The sequence below is a fragment of the Phalacrocorax aristotelis genome, chromosome 5 (genome assembly GCF_949628215.1).
Source record: "Phalacrocorax aristotelis chromosome 5, bGulAri2.1, whole genome shotgun sequence".
NCBI lineage: Eukaryota > Metazoa > Chordata > Aves > Suliformes > Phalacrocoracidae > Phalacrocorax > Phalacrocorax aristotelis.
In genome coordinates, this window is record NC_134280.1 from 68,714,980 (window position 1) to 68,733,712 (window position 18,733).

Consider the following 18,733-nt stretch of genomic DNA (forward strand, 5'->3'; position numbering starts at 1 on the left):
AAAAGATTTAGGCTTAAAAAGGCTTAAAAGATTTTTTTGAAGACTTTTTTTTTAAGAGAGCTTTGCTGGAAATGTAGTACTTAAGTTCATCTACACAGCTGCTGACGGCATGGCATAGTTGTGCGCCTCATTGAGCGAGCAGTTCCATGGAAAGGGAGCTGAAAACTAATATCTCAACTAATATCTACTCTGGATAGTGTATGCACATAATTTGCTGTTAAAATTTGCTTGTATGTACAGCTCTGCTTTCAGCAACTATAGTTCTTCAAGTGTTTAACTTGTTACTACTTTGCAGTTGAGTGGTTGTTCACTTGTGATGTTGTGGTACGTTGCTATTGGGATCCATTCTCTGTTGAGTAATTCAGGCTCGAGACTTAACTATGTGGTCAAGTCCATTTTATTATACTGGAATTTGTGTTCTTCACACCCTGGAAAGGACAAGTCACATGGAGTCGTTCACATGTTTGGTATGTTGGAACTTGGGTTGTATCCCTCTGTTAGGAACAGCAGCATCTTTCACATGCTGGAGACTTAATTTTTGATTCAACTTAGCGTTCTGCAGCAGAAAATTACAGATGGTCAATTTTTTGGACTCTCTTCCTTGGTGTCTTCAGGCTTTTTTAAGTGTAGGAGTGGAGTAAATGTTCATCATTTCTTCAAGTAGTGAAAAAGAGAGCAGCCATTTTGATCTGATTATCTAATCTGCCTGGTTTTACATTCAGACTGGCTGAGATTTCATATCATATGGTGTTGAAGACCACCAAGAGATTTAATAATACTTAGGTTGGGTATGAGGCTTCTTGAACTAACTAGACAACTTTGCCATGTATCTGAATGATTTTGGTAGTATCCTGTGATAGTATTCCATTCCCTTACTTAAAAACCCCTAAAATATCATTGCTGTTGAATGTGATTAAAGAAATCTCTTAAAAAGGCAAAGAAACCCTCCAAAACCACACATGAAAAACATGTTTTATTGGGGTATTCTTACAAGACACAGTATTTTAAAGTTAATGCTTGATTGGCTTCAGTCTATCTTGAATTACACCCAAATTACATCTGTGTTTCTAGCAAGTGTCCAGAGTAGCTTAGAGATTCATTTCTCTGTAGTTCTTAATGTAAGTAGTGTGGATGAAGACAGGAGGGTATAGGAAATGTCTTTGTGATTGAAGCCTGTTGTGCTTCCCTCTGCTCTTAAACCATAGGACTGTGTAGTGCACAGTTGAAAACTCAGCTGCTTCCTTGTGGGAATAATAATATGCAGTAATTTTACTAGTATGGTAAAATAATCCAGGTTGTGGTTTTGTATCAGACAGACTTCAGAAACTCCTAGCTTTTCAAGACATCTTCACTAGTCAGCTAAACCTGGATTTTGTCAGCTTTGTATTCACAGAACAATACAAAGAATGTACAATTCAGTTCTCCTTTCTGTCCCAATTTCTTGGACTGTGTACAAATGACCAATTTAGTAACATTGAAGACTGCTTCTTCATAATTAAGAACTTTATTTTCTCAGATTTAACACAACGAGGGGAAATTGAGAATAGCTGTCTTTGAAATGACTCTTGCTCTTCTTGCTGGCTCCAAAATCCCATTCCTCATGAGAATGGAACTGAATTGTCCTTAGCGAAGATGATACGCATTTTGTAGAACCTTTGTGCTCTTCAGCTCAAGGTAGCTGTGACGTTAGTATCTTAAGAGCTGTGAATGATAGCTGTGAATGGAAGGTGATAGTATACGCAGAAGACTTCCGTCATTGTTTATGAAGAGGAAGGCTATCACAAATTCGTCTCTTTCAACAACCCTCTACCATGTAGATGTGATAAATTCAATATTTCTGTGGTATATGTTTATAGTTTGAGAAGTGACGGTGTCTCACAATGACATTTCTGTATGGGCCTTCCCTAAGCTTCAAACTGAAGAACTGGCTTGTGAATTCTCAAAGTGTTTTTGCATTTGGTTATATGATGTTTTCATTTTGGTGAAGAGGTCCTGTATTGGTAATAGTGGGGGTTGTTGGTGGTGGGGTTTTTTGTTTGATTGATTTTAACTTTTTTAATCGCTTCCTTTGTAATAAGCACCTGAATCTGCTTGTATACAAAGCTCTCTGTGCCTTAGATTATGGAACTTGAGTTGGATGGATGCTTGTACATTTTGCGTAGATTGGAAACTCTGTTCTCTGACTGTCAGAATACAAGTTCTCTCTGGTTGGTTTGTGGTCTTATTAAACTTCTGTTTTCACCTCTCCTTTGCCCCCTGGCCTTCTCTACCCTATAATTCTCTGATTGTGTCTGGGCAGCTCTGCCTACTGAGAAGGTCAAGGTGCAAGGTGTCGGGAGGCAGGGTGTCAGAGGGTGAGCGGCTATTTGAGTCAAATACTGTTCTGGAGGGAGGTTCGGCTCTCCTAAAAGAAAAGTTTCACCTTGCTGCTGTGCCCGCAGGATGAATGGAGATGTATGGTTGAGTAATAATCTGATCTTTTTTGAGTAATAATCTGCTTTTTTGACTAATGATTCTTATGTTTTAGTAGACTCGGTACCTTTTTCATGCAGCAGACTGTTAGAAAGCTGTTACCTTCAGAACTACAGCCTGTCCGTTGGCAACTTCATATGCAAAACTTGATATTTTTTTAGTTGGTTCATTGTACTATGATTCTAATAGGTCAAAGTGCCTGGTGTAGTGATAATAAGACTTAAGGCAATAGACCCTGAAGAGTTCCTTTTGACATTAAAAAAGAGGTTTGAAAAAGACAATGTAAAATCTTAAACACCATCTGAGGTTAGTACTGTACTACTTGTGGAAAGGGGAAACATTTGATAAAATTTTGTCCCTGTTCTGTGGTCTTGATTCCATCAACTTCTTTTCTCTTAAAGATACTGCACTTGTTATGAATGACTTGGACTTTGTAAGTTGAGTGGTAGTACTGAAATAATTAAGAACATTTTTGAAAATAATTATGTAGGAGATGAGTAGCTGCTGGTTTTACCTCTCAAGTTTCACCTAGTCATCTGGCTTGCTTTTTTCTTTACTTTCATTTTAAAGCTTTATAATGTGAGAGAGGTCTATATATGTGCTCTAAATAACATTTTTTAAAAAATTTTTTCCACTTACAGGGCTTAATTCTTAATTTGGAAACAGTCCGTAATTTGAAGTTTGGGGACTGTGTAATGCAGCAGAGCAGTTGTGCTTGTTTTCCAGTGTGGACAGTCTTGGGGTATACTTCCATGGGAATTGTCATGTTGCTTCCCTTTGGATGGCTAATAGTGGCGATCTGGATCTGAGGGAATCTTGAAGAGAAATGTGGGTTGTGGTTGTTTTTTAGTTTTACTTAGAGTTGTTTTTAATGTGGCTTGTTTTTTTTTCTAACTTCCTATTACAGATGGACAGGGGTTTGGTCAAGGAAAGTGTCCTTGAAGTTTGTGAGGCAATTGCACCTGCAGAATGTCACATAGAAATAATGTTTGTGAATCTGAGCAAGGGGTAGGCATGCAAGAAGATGCTGTAGGTTTCTTTGAGAAGCGTAAACAAAATTTACAGGCTTTGACGGTGGATGGAGGGAGCTGAAGTTTAAAGTTCAGACCTGTGATTATAGAACCGGTCTAAAAAAATAGGACTGCTTTGTCACTTGTCATGACTGCTGTACAAAAAATCTGTCTTCTGCAGTTCTAACAAGAAACCAGCTATTCTACATAAATATTTTGAACTTTCAGGTGCACGTGTGGTGCTTTATATCCTCTGCAGCTGTAAGTTGAAGGCTTACCTGTTTGTGTGGAAGGTTCTTAATAATGAAAAGCTCATGGGAGTAGAGAAGCAATAGACAAGTTATTGACAATTATCTTCTTAAAGGACAGTTGTTGACTTGAATGCAAATTGCAAATGGGACTTCTGAGTTATGAGAGTTGCCTGAAGAGCAAAACTGGTTAGGAATGCAGAAGTGCTACTTTGTGCAGCTCAGCTGTCCTTGTAACTATCTTGTTTTCAAGCTATTTGATGATGGTTTTTCTTAGACGGTCACGCTCAGCTTTTGTGGTTGCTCTGCTGTCTTTGATAAGGTGGTATTTGAAAGCATGTTGCTGTTTGTCATACCTTTGTTTATGTGCGCCATAGTGGAATACGTCTAGTAAATCTGAGCTTTCTTGCCCGCTGTAAGTTGTGCTTCTGCTTCTGGTGTCTCTTCACGGTGCTGTCTTGCAATCTTGCCATCACTTAATGCTGCCTGCTGGTCTCAGAGACCATAAATCAGCGAGCTAGGACACCACTTGAGAATTTGGGTCTAGACGTGGCTATGAACATTTAAAATTTCTCAAGTCTTAAAGGCCAAAAAATTCTGCCTCTACTTATATTTACCAAAGAGGTATGAGAATTGTTCCATGTGAGCATATTTTTGAAACTTAGTTTTCCCTGACTTTCTTCAAATTTCCAAATGTTGATAAATTGCTGTCTCAAATCCTGCTCTAAAAACAATCCCTGTAATACTGCACACATTTTTTGTTAGCACTGTTCTTAATGGGCAACAGAGTAGGTGGAAAGCAAATAGAGCACGGTCTCCAAACTCTTATCCTGTGAAGTGCTCAGATCAGTAGCTGGCCGCCAGTATTGGCCTTGACTGTAGGAGGATGTGGTATTTTTCTTCATGAACACTAGTAATTACGACCATAGAGAATTGAAATGTACAGCTATTGCCTAAGAGCTATGGAGTCGCTTCTGTGCAGTGTTATCTTAAGCTGAAATCTCACTTGGTTGCTTGTTTCTCGTTAGGTTGTAAATTCGCTGCAGCAACAGACACAAGCTACATCTCCTCCAGTTCCTGAACCTCACACGCTCACTACTGTGGCTCAAGCAGATCCTCTTGTTAGAAGACAGCGAGTACAGGACCTCATGGCACAGATGCAGGGTCCATATAACTTCATGCAGGTATGATGAACCCACCATGGTACTGTGAGGGTAGAAAAAAGGAACAAAACAGCATTTTCTGGCTGTTAGTCATGATTTAGAGAGTCTGATGTAGTTAATTTGAAAAACACAGTGGTTTTGCAAACTGCATAGTGCTGTATGGCAAGATCTCATCCAAAGCCCACAAACGTGTATTGCTGTCAAAGTACAATTGGGATGTTATTTAGCTTTTCAGTCCTTGTTTGTACTAAATCTACAGAGAACACAGAAAGCTGTGCATCATGGGGTGTCAGTGTATTCTGCGTAAGCAAGACTAGCTCTAAAATATCCCTTCTATAAGCTAGTTCTAAATTTCATGTTATGAAAAACTTCTACACACATGAAGAGAATACTCTTCCAGTTGCTTCTTGAAGGCTCTCCTTTAGCCTCTAAAGTTAGAACAACTAGAAGTGCATTGGGAGATAATGGAGTACGTCAGAAAAAGCCTCTCCTCCTCCTCCACAAAGGAGAGAGTAAGACACCTTGGTAACAAAAGAGGTGTGCACTTCTTATATTCCTTTTCTTCTTTCTTCCTACAAAGCGCTAATTTAGGACAAAGAATAGATCAACGCCTATTCTGGCTGGCTATTAAAATCTCCCTCCAGTAATCTTTCTGTGAGATAAGCTCTAATTTGTATACGTAAAGTGAATTTTTATTGTGGTAAATAGATTTTGGAATCTTTGGTATCTTAATTGATTTAAAATGGGTGGTAAAACCAGCAATAAAGTACAGTAAATTGGATTTGATTTTATTATTTTAAATTTTTTCCCCCAGGACTCTATGCTGGAGTTTGAGAACCAAACACTTGATCCTGCAATTGTATCTGCACAGCCCATGAATCCAGCACAGAACTTGGACATGCCACAAATGGTTTGCCCTCCAGGTTTGTAATGGTAAATCCTAAACATAAATATTGGGAAAGCCTGCAAATCATCTACTAGAAATGCTTCGGTTACTGCTACATAGCGAAGGGGTCATCAAAAGTAATAATACAGTACTGTTAAAGTGTGTTTTTTCTCAGAAATGTGGTGGTAGTTTTGAAGCATGCTATTGGCAGACTTCCAATTCTCACTAGCTTCTAGATTTTGCTTGGAAGTGTGAAACATTTTAAGCTTTTTTTAAAATGGATAAACTGTAGTTTTGCTTAGCCTTTTGGAAATTGTTGGATTATTTTGGGCAACTGGAAAAAAACATATTTTGCATGGAGATGGTAATTGGTGTTTTGAGTAGAGCTTTGCCATGCCAAAGGCGTAATCATCTTTATGATGGTGAGCTCTCAGATAACTGAATTGGATAAGATGGTAATGCTGTTCTGTGAAAAGTTTGATTGTACTGTGTAATAAATGACATTATTTTACTTCAGTTCATGCCGAGTCAAGACTTGCCCAGCCTAATCAAGTTCCTGTGCAACCAGAAGCTACACAGGTAACATGTTTAGTAAATTACATTTTGGATTTTAAATTTATTTTAGTCTTGATTTATGTCATAATAGGATTTTAATTCCTAGCTGAGAAACTCAAAGAAAACCAACTTCCCAAAATGAAAACCTAAGCTTTATCTCCGTTATCTATTTCAGCATTGTCACTTACAAGCATTACTAGGTACAGTTTTTATGCTGTGCAGACATTGCATATTTCCTGTAATGGGGTCTTTATCAGGCTTTACCCCGTTTGGAAAACTGTAAGGTTCAAGGTTCAAGTATGAGTTTATTGAGGAAACTGTATTTAGAGTTGAGAGACCTCTTAACCTGAGGGGCATGAGCACGGGAGCAGTTGCAGTTTGCACTGCTCGTTCTAATGGCCCGATGTGGACTTTGCAGCAGGTGCTGGTTCTTTTAATCTGTGCAGCTCACCTTGGTCTTCAAATTTGGTGTGTGGGCGTGATTTTCATTTCACAAACTGACTTCCACGTGCCTGTGTGTTAGGCCGCCGTTGCTTGAAATCTGTATCCCATGTGATGGTGAATTTTAAGTGCTGTTTTCATTGTTGAGAGGAAGGAGTTTGTTTGGAATGCTGCTCTGTGTAGTCCTGCTCTGATAAAGCAGTTTAACTTGATGTTTCTCCGTGCATTCTGTTCAAGAGGGACTAGTGATTTGACATGTCAGTCTTCGCCTAGTGGTGTTCTCTTTCACGTTAAGCCATGTGTAATATTATTTTTAATTTCAATAGAAGCTACTTGTCTTTTGTTTGCTTATTTGTGACAGAAATGCCAAAACTGAAATAACTTGGTTAAAGGGCAGTCTGTGTCTGTTCAAGTGGGTGTCAAACCACAAGTAGATGAAATAGATTAACTATATAGTTTGTGGTGGTGTTTTTGACTTGCTCTGTTAAGGATGAGTCCCAGTTGCTTGTTTGAATAATATTTTAATACTGGCATTGTAGAGCAGTCAGAACAAGTCTGAATGCTGTAGGTGTTTGAAAACAAAAAGAAAAACCTGGATAGATTGTGTGTATCAGAGTGACGGAAGTACAAATTGCGTGCTTCATGTTGTCCAGGTTGGGTCCCCAGGTTTTGTCACTCATTTGTATAGAAAGAGGAATGTGTGGGGTTTTCTGTTTCCTGTGTACGTACCTGCTGTAGTGCTAGTGAGTACTCTCAGCAGTTCTGTTGTTTTGCAGGCATTCAATAACTTTTTTGTTAGAGAGCGCTCTCTGCAGTAGCTTTTATTTTACTGTTAAATGATGTTTGTGACTTACTCCAATGAATTTTTTTCTTATTTTCCTTACCTCAACCAGTGCTGCTAATGATTCCCTTGGGGATCTTGCAAGCAGTAGCTAAACTCACCTCTTCCGTTCTTAATGTTCAGCAAAGTGATGTGAACACACCCATCGGTCGTTATCAGTTGCCTCTTGAAGTCCCTAATGGCCTTAAATGCAAAGTCCTCTGCTTTGTTGGCCAGAGTTTTCACTGTGCATTGTGGAGGGGAGCAAAGGCTGTAAAATGAGCAAATTGAGTCCCCTGGAAATGAGTATTTCTATATGAGCTTGGAGTTCTCTCATTTAAACTTCTTTATATTTCTCTCTGTCTTTTCCCACCTTCGTTGTAATGGTAGTTGGGGTTGTGTAAGGAAATGAGGAGGAGGATGTTCAGTAAAAGCAAATACATGTCCAGCTGATTCAGAAAGACCCACAGAATACAACGTGGCGGGGGCTGGGTGGTGTGGCTTGTTAGCGTTTATGTCAAGATGAGGTGGTTAAACCTCTACTTGTTAAAAAGTTCTTAATTTTTAATGGTGGTAAAGATTTGCCAGAATACGTACTTGTACTAGAGAGTACTATTCATTCCAGAGTTCTCTGATACTTTTTATAAAACTGTGTGTGAGCATCAGCTGACTTTTGGGGGCTTTGGGGTTTATTTTGTCAGGTTCCCTTGGTTTCTTCTACAAGTGAGGGTTATACAGCCTCCCAACCCATGTATCAGCCTTCTCACACAACAGAGCAACGGCCACAGAAAGAATCAATTGACCAGATTCAGGCAAGTCAGATTTCACAGGGGTGGGAAGGACTCTGCTTGCAGGTGCGACCAATGTTAGTCTATGTTTCTTTGTAAAGTTCTGTAATTTTTAGTTACCTATTGATAGGGCTGCTTCAGTTCCATTGAATTTCAGAATTCTGAGCCTGTCTGTGACCAGTAAGTCCTTCATAGTAGGACTTTTAACTTAATAGATTGTCTGTTTAGTTAGAAGTAACATGCCAGCATCAGCATGTGAGCGTCAAGTGTTGTTGGTTTAGGAAATGTGATTTATTTTTTTACATTGGGTAGCAGCTAGCCCTGAAACCTGTTCATTTCCCCCTGTAGTTCCTTCTAGTTGTGGTTCAAGTTAATGAGGGAGAAGACTGCTAGGTTTTTCCTCTCCTGTTACGGTTTGTGAACGAGGCTGTTCAGCTGTAGTAGAAAATACTCATTTGTTGAGGCGAACCTGAGGTGTTGTCACTTCTTTTTCTTTTTTTTTTTGAAAGTGAAGTTTAAAAGTTAAATTTTTGTATTATTCAAAAGCTGCTAAAATGTTGTTTGTTTTTAATTATTAGGCTTCAATGTCACTGAATGCAGACCAGACGCCATCATCATCATCGCTTCCCACTGCATCCCAGCCGCAGGTGTTCCAGGCTGGATCTAGCAAACCTTTGCATAGCAGCGGAATCAATGTTAATGCAGCTCCATTCCAATCCATGCAAACAGTAAGTAATAAATTAATGTTGAATCCCTTTGTTTTGGTAGTCATTCCTTGTTTCGTTACACAAGCACTGGAATCGGTCATGTAATTATATAAAATAGTTTTGGTTATTCGCATTCCTGATTTGCATACTTCTTTACATGATGCAATGAGGAATTGTAAAAAAAGAATTGGACCAGAGAGCTGTTTTTCTAACATAGGTATTCAACATGAATGCACCTGTTCCTCCTGTTAATGAGCCAGAAACCCTTAAGCAACAAAATCAGTACCAGGCCAGTTACAACCAGAGCTTCTCCAATCAGCCTCACCAAGTAGAACAATCAGATCTTCAGCAAGAACAACTCCAGACAGGTAAACTTATTTTAGCAAAAACTAGTCTTGCGAAGCTTCCCCTGAACAATACCTGGTTTTTATTACTCTGTCTCAGTTTGAATATCCAGCAGGGTATGAAATTCAGTATGTATATTTCCAGCTGTTACAAGAATTTTGCCACTTGATTCAGTTTTCTGTGGGTTTAAAAAACATGAACAGGATTAAGGACTATTCTAAAGATGAAAGCTGTATAGTGGAGTACTTGCTCTGCTGCTGTTAAGGTTGGTTGATCCTTAAATTCGCATTGAAATACCCCAGGTGGTACTATTTGAGATGACATTTTGAAAAGGAAATAGTAAGCTAGAATTGAGAGCAAATATGGACTGCTTCTCTTATGTAAGGTTTATAAAGATCTGGAACCTTTTGGTTCTAGGTGGCTTGAATACAGCAGGCAAAATCCTTTCAAAGTTAGTAACTTCAAAAAATAAATGGTAAAATAAAGTCTATGTACAAAGCTATTCTTCTCCCAGCACTTCTCACTTTCCACTGAGATAAAATTTGCAGATGCAAAGAGGGCTTTTGAGTGAAGGACACAGGACACAGGTGACAAGGCTGAAGTGTTAACAGCTACTGGAGGTGGAGTAAGGAAAAAGAGCCTGATCCTTTTTCTCGATAACTGATGATCTTGAATTTGGTCTTCCTAGCAAGCTGGGATACTGGGGCGGGTGGGTGAGAAGAGGGAGAATGAAGTTTTCATTTTGTCTATGTTTTTTGAGCTGTATATAGCATGAGGCAGAAAGACAATCTGGGGAGTGCTGGTGTTTAGGGTGGGTCGTGCAATATTAAACACTTAATATTTAATGGCAAAGCAAATCTAGCTGTTGATACACAGAAAATGCAGTGGCCTTAGAACAAAACCTGCACACTGATTAAAAGCTCAAAATCATGACCGCTTTGTGCATTCCATGAGAACTGATGGGAAGTTGAGGAGGAGGGAAGATCTGTGCAAAAGTTCCGTAGTGCTCTGTGGCTGAGTGAAGTAGACACAAAGTTTGTGCTCCCTGGTGGGTGATGCAGAAATCTTCCTTTCCTGCTGTTGCGGTTCAGCCCCAGTTGGCAACTAAACACCACGCAGCTGCTTGCTCAGAAGTGCAAAAGCAAAAAAAATAAAAAACAAACAAACAAACCCCCCCCCAAAAAAAACCCAAAAAACAACCCACAACAAAACACACACACACCCCCCCCCCCCACCCCCTGCAAACTTGTGGGTTCAGGTAAGAACGGTTTAATAATTAAAATGAAATAATAATTATGATAATAATAACAATAATGATATAATGAAAAGGAAACCAAAACCACAAACGATAAACTGTTCACCACCCACGGACAGATACTGTCGGTCCCTGAGCCACGATTGCTGCCTGCCTCCCGCAGCCATCTCCTCCCAATTAACACACTGGGCATGACGTTACATGATATGGAATATCCCTTTGGCCAGTTTGGATCCGCTCTCTTGGCTGTGCCCCCTCCCCTCCTGGCTTCTTGTGCACCCGGCAGAGCCTGGGAAGCTGGAAAAGTCCTTGACTAGTACAAGCACCGCCCAGCAACAGCTAAAACATTGGTGTGTTATCAGCATTATTCTCACACTAAGTCCAAAGCACAGCACTCTGCCAGCTGCAGTGAAGAAAATTAACTCTATCCCAGCTAAAACCATGACCGTACCCCACCCCTTATTCCATACCATTTACATCATGCTCAAGTCCTGTGCCACCTAATATGACTTAAATAACCCCAACACTCCTTCTCATCCTTTAATAGACCATACAGATTCCATTTATCATTCCCCACTCTATGGACCACCCCTGTAAAATGTCTGGGGAGTGTCCATTGAGTTCATTTAGTCCATGACTTTGGGTTCCATCTATTGTACGATTCTTTCAGGGCTGGAGAGATGGTGTGTGTGGTGTTTGATTGTTGTGTGCTGAAGTCAGTCCTTGTTCCATCACTGCTGCACTTTCCTTGGTTCAATGAAAGTTCATTTTTTTTATTAATTTGGGAGATTCCCACCATGATACCATTGATATGGCATATAGCAACCATAGTAGTGATGACATACAACAGTACATAGCAATTAACAGCATACCATTGAGTTCATTGGCTGTTTTCACCGAAAACCAAATCCCCTTGAGGCACACACCGGACTCCTCCATCCTCCTGCATCACCCACCAAGTGCACCCAGGTCCTTGAGCAAAAGCCATCCCATGAATGGGTTTGCCTTTTTGCCTGAGGCAGGAATAACCCAGACTGTCTTCCCCAGCATATTTTTTACGTGCGCTACATGGACTTTATCCCCTTCCACAGTACATAAGGGTTCTGATTGGGCAGGAGCAGCACTATGCCAGCTACAGTGGAAAAAGTTAACTCTATCCCAGGTAAAACCATGATACCTGCTTACAAGAGGGGCTTTACCACTTAAATATTTTCTGTGAGATCGTGCTTAAGCATTTGGTATCAGGCTAAATTTTACAGCTATTTTGCTCTTAGATACAGAACCTGTAGCCCTTGGATTGCTGTTGTAATCCACTTCATTTCTGACAATTCCTTTGAAGACGATGCAGCATACCTTACTTCAAAGATGCAGATAGTCTCAAGCTATCCATCCTGCTCTTGCCTTTTGATTTACGTATCCTGTATGTGTAAGAAAGGATCCCCCAGCCTGTAGAGCCAAATGGCAGGTCTGTTAAAATGTTCCCGTCAGTCTCACCTTAGTTAGCACAGCTACTGCAAGCAGAGAGAATTTAGTTAGTGAGAGCAAAGATTTCCTAGTGGCTTTCTGCCAGTTCAGAGAGGAGGAGGTTACAGAAGGGGTTAGCTTACTCACATAGTTTTTTCCAGAGTGCGTATTGCTGATTTTTAAAGGATTTGAAATAGCACGGGAAAATTGTACCTGCATTAGGAATACTCATTGCTGAGCTTAGACTAGATACTTCTTGACACTGACTTAAATCAACTCTACTGTTTCTGGGTTGCTCTAATATTGTGGGATATCTGACTAGTAAACTTAAATCTGCAGATTACTTTTCTTTGAATGTGTGAGTACTTACTGAGTTGTTCAATGGTATTTTAAATCGTTGAATGTTGAGTTTGAAGAGAGTATATGTGGGAACCTAAACACAGACTTTTATACTTTGTTTTTTTCTCCCCACTTCCAATATAGTGGTTGGTACTTACCATGGTTCCCCGGACCAGACTCACCAAGTGGCGGGTAACCACCAGCAACCTCCCCAGCAGAATACTGGATTTCCACGTAACAGTCAGCCTTATTACAACAGTCGAGGAGTGTCTCGTGGTGGATCGCGTGGGGCTCGTGGCTTAATGAACGGTTACAGGGGACCGGCAAATGGATTTAGAGGTAAACAGCTTTATTAAACTCTCTCATTTGACTTTTACTTACTTCTTTCTAGAAAACTGTCAAGATACCAAGTGTTAAACTTACCTACTGTTGTTTTTGTACTGTACTGGTATCTCTGCAAGATATTTGAACTTGCAGTAAAAATTCTGTCTGCTTTAGCTAACTTAACTGAAATTTTAGGTGTTTGGTTAGGCTTCCTACTAGAAAGTAAACAAAGCAGCATTTTTTCCTTTTCTGTGCTGAAGGCTTAGTGTTAGTTGTATTAGGCATCTACTGCAGGTATAAGCAAACAGGGAAACACCCAACAGAATTTCACAACCATCAAGTGAGGAATTCAGATGCCAATTGGTATTTCAAAAATGCTTTTCTATTTCTAGTTAAGGTAGCAGCAGTGTATTTTAGAGTTCCATGTTTCATCATATTGAGAATAAGCTGGATAATATAGAAATAAAATAATAAAGTCCCAAAGTCCTTACTCTGAGAGAATTAATGGGAGTGAAGGAATGATACTATAGTTCTGGATAAATAACAGAACGTTGATTCCTGGAGATTGTTTTACATGGCTGTCAATGCTATGAAGATGTGTATGTTAGAGTTGGGGAGAGAGATGGTTTCTGTGTCAGGTGTTGCGGGATTAGACTAGTGGGTACAGTGCTGTGTTCTTTTCTCTTCCCCTCATTTGGATTGGAGGGTAGAGGAGAAACTGTATAATAAAAATAAAACTGATGTAGTAGGGAATGCAGTGGTCACTTCTTGTCTGCTTAAAATTGATCTGGATCCCAAGTGTTAGACCCTGGGACTGGAGCCATCCTTCGACACAGTTCCCAGCACTCAGGAGAGTCTTGGCTCAGGAGCAGCCTCTTGCTTGAGTTGGCTGTTGTGTCCTGTGGGTCACAGCTGTTACATTTAGATCCTACTATTATGTTCAGCTATGTTATGTAAATCAAACCTCAAATTACTGGAGAAATGCATTGATTTGCTATCTCCTCCCAGTTCTTACTAGGTCTTCATTCTTGTAATATTAGCCCTGATGTTGCAGATGTTTGCTTCGTTTGCAGGTAAACAGTATTTACTAAAGGGGTATTTTTCCTCAGGTTTAGGTAAAATGCCGTTACTGCTTTTCTTCTTATGATAGCATAAAGTAATAGGCTGTCATTTCCAAGTGAAAGATTTGTCCCCTGTTCCTTAGGAGGATATGATGGCTACCGTCCGTCCTTTTCCAACACTCCAAACAGTGGTTACACGCAGCCCCAGTTTAATGCTCCTCGGGATTATTCAAACTACCAGCGGGTAAGCTACTGTTTTGTTGTGACAGTCTAGAAGTAGAAGGAGAAAGTGCCTGTCAATGAAAGCACTCAAACAAATCTAATAGTGAAAACTTCTCTGAGGAGATTTTTAATTGCCAATGATGACAAAAGTTTCAGGAACTAACCAGATATTTAGAAAGAGCAGAATATTAAAGGGCTGGTTGTAATTGGGAAACGTGTTGTCTTTGGCCGATTGATCTCTAAAGGAATTAGTCTAGTAACTAGAGCAAGGTTGAGTGAATTATAAAGAACTCTTTCTTAAATATAATTATTTTCAAAGCTTTTTCAGAAAGAAACTTAAAGAAGAACTTAAATCCATTGAAATTAAATTCAAAACTTGTTTGGGTTTGCCTGTCTTCTGCAATGCTGATCTGTTACTCTGAAATTTGCATAGAATTTAACTGTTCTGAAGGAAGTATCCTCAGTTCGCTCAAAGCATAGACTGACTGGAAATGTCTACCTCTGCATATCCCCAAATAAGTATTCATAAGCAAATGAGATGACAGATTTTGATCTGCTGCTAAAATGTTGCTTCATTTGTTGACGGGTCATTCAGCAAATTAGTCTGTTTGACCTCTGTGTAGTTTGAAAAATTAGAATGCTAAATACATCTCTCTACCTTTCTTATTTATATTGAACAACGTACACTGTAACCAGAGAGAGAATTTGTCATTGTATGTTTTAATTTACCTGCTAGGTACTAGTAAGAGTAAGAATTTATTTTCTAAGATTAACTTAAACTAATAAAATGCTATATGTTGAAGTCACAGGTGTTTGTCATTGTATATTGTTTTAAAAGCTCCTTATTTTATTGGCAATTAATAGCTCCCTGAAGCATAACAAAATGCCCAGGTTTTATGTTGTAACTTTTCTAATTTCTTTGCTTCAGGATGGATATCAACAGAATTTCAAACGTGGCTCTGGACAAAGTGGACCTCGGGGAGCTCCTAGAGGTAATTCCTGAGTAGGGAATAATTGATTTGGGCTGAATGGAAGTTTTTGGTCCAACTTCTGGATTTAAAAAGCAACCTCACTCCTTGTTCAGCAGGTCACAACTGAAGAGTAAGCTTACTTTCCTCGGACCTCATAGTTGACCCTGCTTTTGAACAAGGGGGTGGACTTGGAGGGCCTCTTGAGGACCCTTCTGACTTGAATGATATATACTGTGATCCTTTGAACTTGTGGTGGAAGTTTAGTTGGTTGTTGAATGAGGAATTCTCTGGAAAAAAGATAAAACAACAATTGCTATGGGTACTTTAAATGTAGCAGTACTATTTAGTTGGCTTTTATTAATGAAACCCTTAGGAAAGTGATCTTTTTGATGTTTTGGGTTTTTTTGTGAGATTTATCATGACTTTAAATGTGCTTACTAGCTGCATTAGTAGTTTGCAAGTAAGACTTGCTTATAAAGCAGACACTGAGCTTGAGCTGGCTGTCAGCCTTAATTTTGTGTGCTCTGTTGCACTAAAAGGTGTCCTACTGTATCTGTTGTGGAGGTCTCTTTTCATCTAAGGATACAAAACTTTCCTCTGTGCTCATCTGTTCCTTGATCCTATAGAGTCGTTGCTTTTACCTTATGGAGGTGTGGTGTCCTGCAGCTTCATATGAGCATAGGCCATGTGTTCATCTGAGAAAACAAACCAAAAAACCCCACATATATAACAGGGCTGTAGTTGAATTTCTAAATTTTATTTTCAACATTATTTCCACAGTTCTTTTATTAGTAGATTTTTGGTGATGAGACTGTCTTCTGTCTCAATACAGCCATTTCCATGAGCATCTTGAGTTCTCACCAGGGCACCTTGCCAGTGAGGACAGCTCGAGGCTGTACGTTGCACTGTCTGAAACCACAGTTCCATGTGGTCGTTGGGTTTTGAAGAGTTCCGTCCTCAACTGTCTTGGTACTGAAAGCCCTGTAGTGTGGAGCTGTGGCCTGAAGTTCAACATAGTATTGGGCTGTGGTGAAACTAGGAGTTAGGGAGCACAACTAGATAATGAAGAACAGTCTTGAGGTTTGTTGTCAGGGATATGCAAGTAAACACGAGAGGAATTCACTGTGAGCTACAATTCTGATATACTGATAGTGTGAGCTACAGGCAGTCTCTTTCTTAATGAGGGAAGAAAAGAATGGATGTTAGAATGTGATTAGTTAGCTCACAGTATTTACATTTAAAATAGATTAAACCAGTTATTCCTTACCTTACTGCAAAACTTCTAATTTTAGTCTTATGTTCATATCTTCATTGCTTGATTTTATTTTAATTTTTTTTTACTTGAAGTGATCAGTTTTGTAGTTCCAGGGAAAAAATAAGTATTAGGATAAAGCTGGAAATTGAAAAAGACAGGTTACATGCTGCTATGTTTTGATTTGAAGGAGCTTTTAGAACCATATATAAACACCTGGGAATTCTGACCCAGTTTAGATCAGGGCTTATAGGAATTTTTTCCAGAAACTTGACTTCATGTATAACTCAAGTGCCTTTTTATATGTTTTCTAGGTCGTGGAGGGCCCCCAAGACCAAACAGAGGGATGCCTCAAATGAATGCTCAGCAAGTGAATTAAACAAATTCACAGGATTACGTTAAACGCCAAAAACACACTGGCCAGTGTACTATACATGTTACCAGAAGAGTTATTATATATTTGTTCTCCCTTACAGGAAGTTTGTTGTAAAGGGACTATTTTCATTACCCATAATGACAGGACTACAGTTGCCAGCTTTATATTACCTGGATATGGAAAGGAACGAAACGACGTTTACTCTGCATGTTCTGTCCTAAGCATCATCTTGAGCCTTGCACATGAGATTCAGATTCCTCACCCTTGCTAAGAGTAAAGCAAAAAAGGCAATTTTCAGGGTGATCCAATCTCCATGGTTAACTGAAGAGGCAGGAAAAAGCAAAGACTCACTTCTGACATTTAAGTGATGTAACAAATTTGGATAAAATCTGCAAATTCGTAAAGATTTACTGTGGTGGCAGTTGACAACTTAATGTTCCCATGAAAGGATGGAAAAGGTGAAGTGTGGCTTGGTAGAGCAACTACATTTCAGCTTTTTCTTATTAAATTGAAGCACTGAACAGTTAAAGATGCGTAGTGATGCATATTTCCCTAAATAGACAAATAGGCTTATAGCCAGTTTTTGACAAAGAAGCAGCACCCTTAGCTACAGCACTCCTCGTCACCAGGGCCCTCTTTACTGTGGCTAAGGATTTAAGATCGCTTGCATAACTGCTAATGTAATGGTGTAATTTTTAAAAAAAAAAAAAAAAAAAAAAAAGAAAAGAAAAAAGCTTTGATTTGGCACTTCAGCAAAATTTTGCAACAGATGTGAGATATAATCTGGATGGCCACTGTATATTTGATGTGAAGTATTTAGATATCTCTTCGAAACACTTTTTAAGTTTCTTTGATAGCAATGACTTTTGTAAGGATTGGTACTCTCTATCATTCCTTATGACTTGCACATTGTCTGTCACTAATACTTGACCTTGCTGTATTATCACCTAAATAACTGATGCCGGTACTGATGGAAATCTCTAATGGATAATCATAACACTTTTGGTCACATGTCCGTTTGTCTTTCCTGCAGCCTTGAAGGTTTTAAGAAATCTCAAATGCCCGCTGCTGCTGCCCTTTTAATTGCTCTCTTTTGAAAAGCACCAGTATGTGTTTGAATTGATTTCCCCTTTTAAGGGAAATGACAGCCAGCAGTTACAGTTCTAATGGTATAAGTAAGACAAATAAAACATGTTTATAAAAATTGTATCCTGGAACACTGGTTTTCAACGACTGAAACAAATTTAATGTAATGGGGTGATATTTCATAAGGTTGGTTTGGTGTCTCCCCCGTGTCCCGCCCGGTAGCTTCTCTTTTTGCCTGAATAGATGCAAATCCTCCTCCTGTTTTTCTAATTTTATTTTAATAGCTGTGACTTCTTCTGGGGAACTTTTTCTTTTTATGGACTTTTCATCAAGGCAGCAATGTATAAAAGAAATGGCATAAGACTAGGAGCTGGAAAAAACCAAGTCTTATTCAAGTTTTACTGCATACTTGCGGTATGGTCTTCGGAAAAATCACTTGTGCCTACCTTTTGCGCACATGCACTCTCTCTGCAGTGGGGAGAATATATCGATAGCTGCCTCCATAGAGGTGTTGGTAGTTCTGTTGCATTCAATAGCACGTGCAAGAAGAAAAGTGCTATATATGTTAAGTATTGCTCATCAAAAAATTCCTACCCATGGAAGGGTGAAATTAAGGAACAGCTGCGTGTTGGTTAACTGATCTATAAAACCGAAGGTTATTTTCACTCAGAGGGTCATTTCTACTTTGTATCACAACTGAACTTTCAGAACTTGTCGGATATTTTGACTTCGTTGTGAAATAATCTGAAACTCCATACGAATAGGTGGTAATATCCCTTTTTCATGTTCCGTGTGAAGAGCACAAATGAGAATTGTTTTTACTGCGAGAAGCGATAAGCTTGTGAAGAAGATATTACGCACCAGACATCTTGAAATGATGCTGATGGCTAGAAGCAGCAGTTTTAGTCAAGGCTTAGAAACATTCCGTACCAGTATAAGAATATAAAC

General features: G+C 39.2%; 1 protein-coding gene across 4 annotated transcripts in view; it reads left to right on the plus strand.

The window, feature by feature from the left end:
* The window catches only part of CAPRIN1 (cell cycle associated protein 1), a 36,336-nt gene extending 18,433 nt beyond the window's left edge, over positions 1-17,903 (plus strand). For 2 of the 4 annotated variants that reach the window (XM_075095022.1, XM_075095021.1), the window contains 10 exons: positions 4,759-4,914; positions 5,708-5,816; positions 6,297-6,358; positions 8,297-8,407; positions 8,962-9,111; positions 9,308-9,458; positions 12,638-12,832; positions 14,022-14,122; positions 15,029-15,092; positions 16,638-17,903. In XM_075095022.1, coding sequence (XP_074951123.1) covers positions 4,759-4,914; positions 5,708-5,816; positions 6,297-6,358; positions 8,297-8,407; positions 8,962-9,111; positions 9,308-9,458; positions 12,638-12,832; positions 14,022-14,122; positions 15,029-15,092; positions 16,638-16,702 — 1,164 coding nt within the window. In that variant the 3' untranslated portion in view covers positions 16,703-17,903. The remainder of the gene's footprint in view (positions 1-4,758; positions 4,915-5,707; positions 5,817-6,296; positions 6,359-8,296; positions 8,408-8,961; positions 9,112-9,307; positions 9,459-12,637; positions 12,833-14,021; positions 14,123-15,028; positions 15,093-16,637) is intronic. The other 2 variants (XM_075095023.1, XM_075095024.1) reach the window with 1 other exon arrangement.
* Positions 17,904-18,733: the final 830 nt, after the last annotated feature.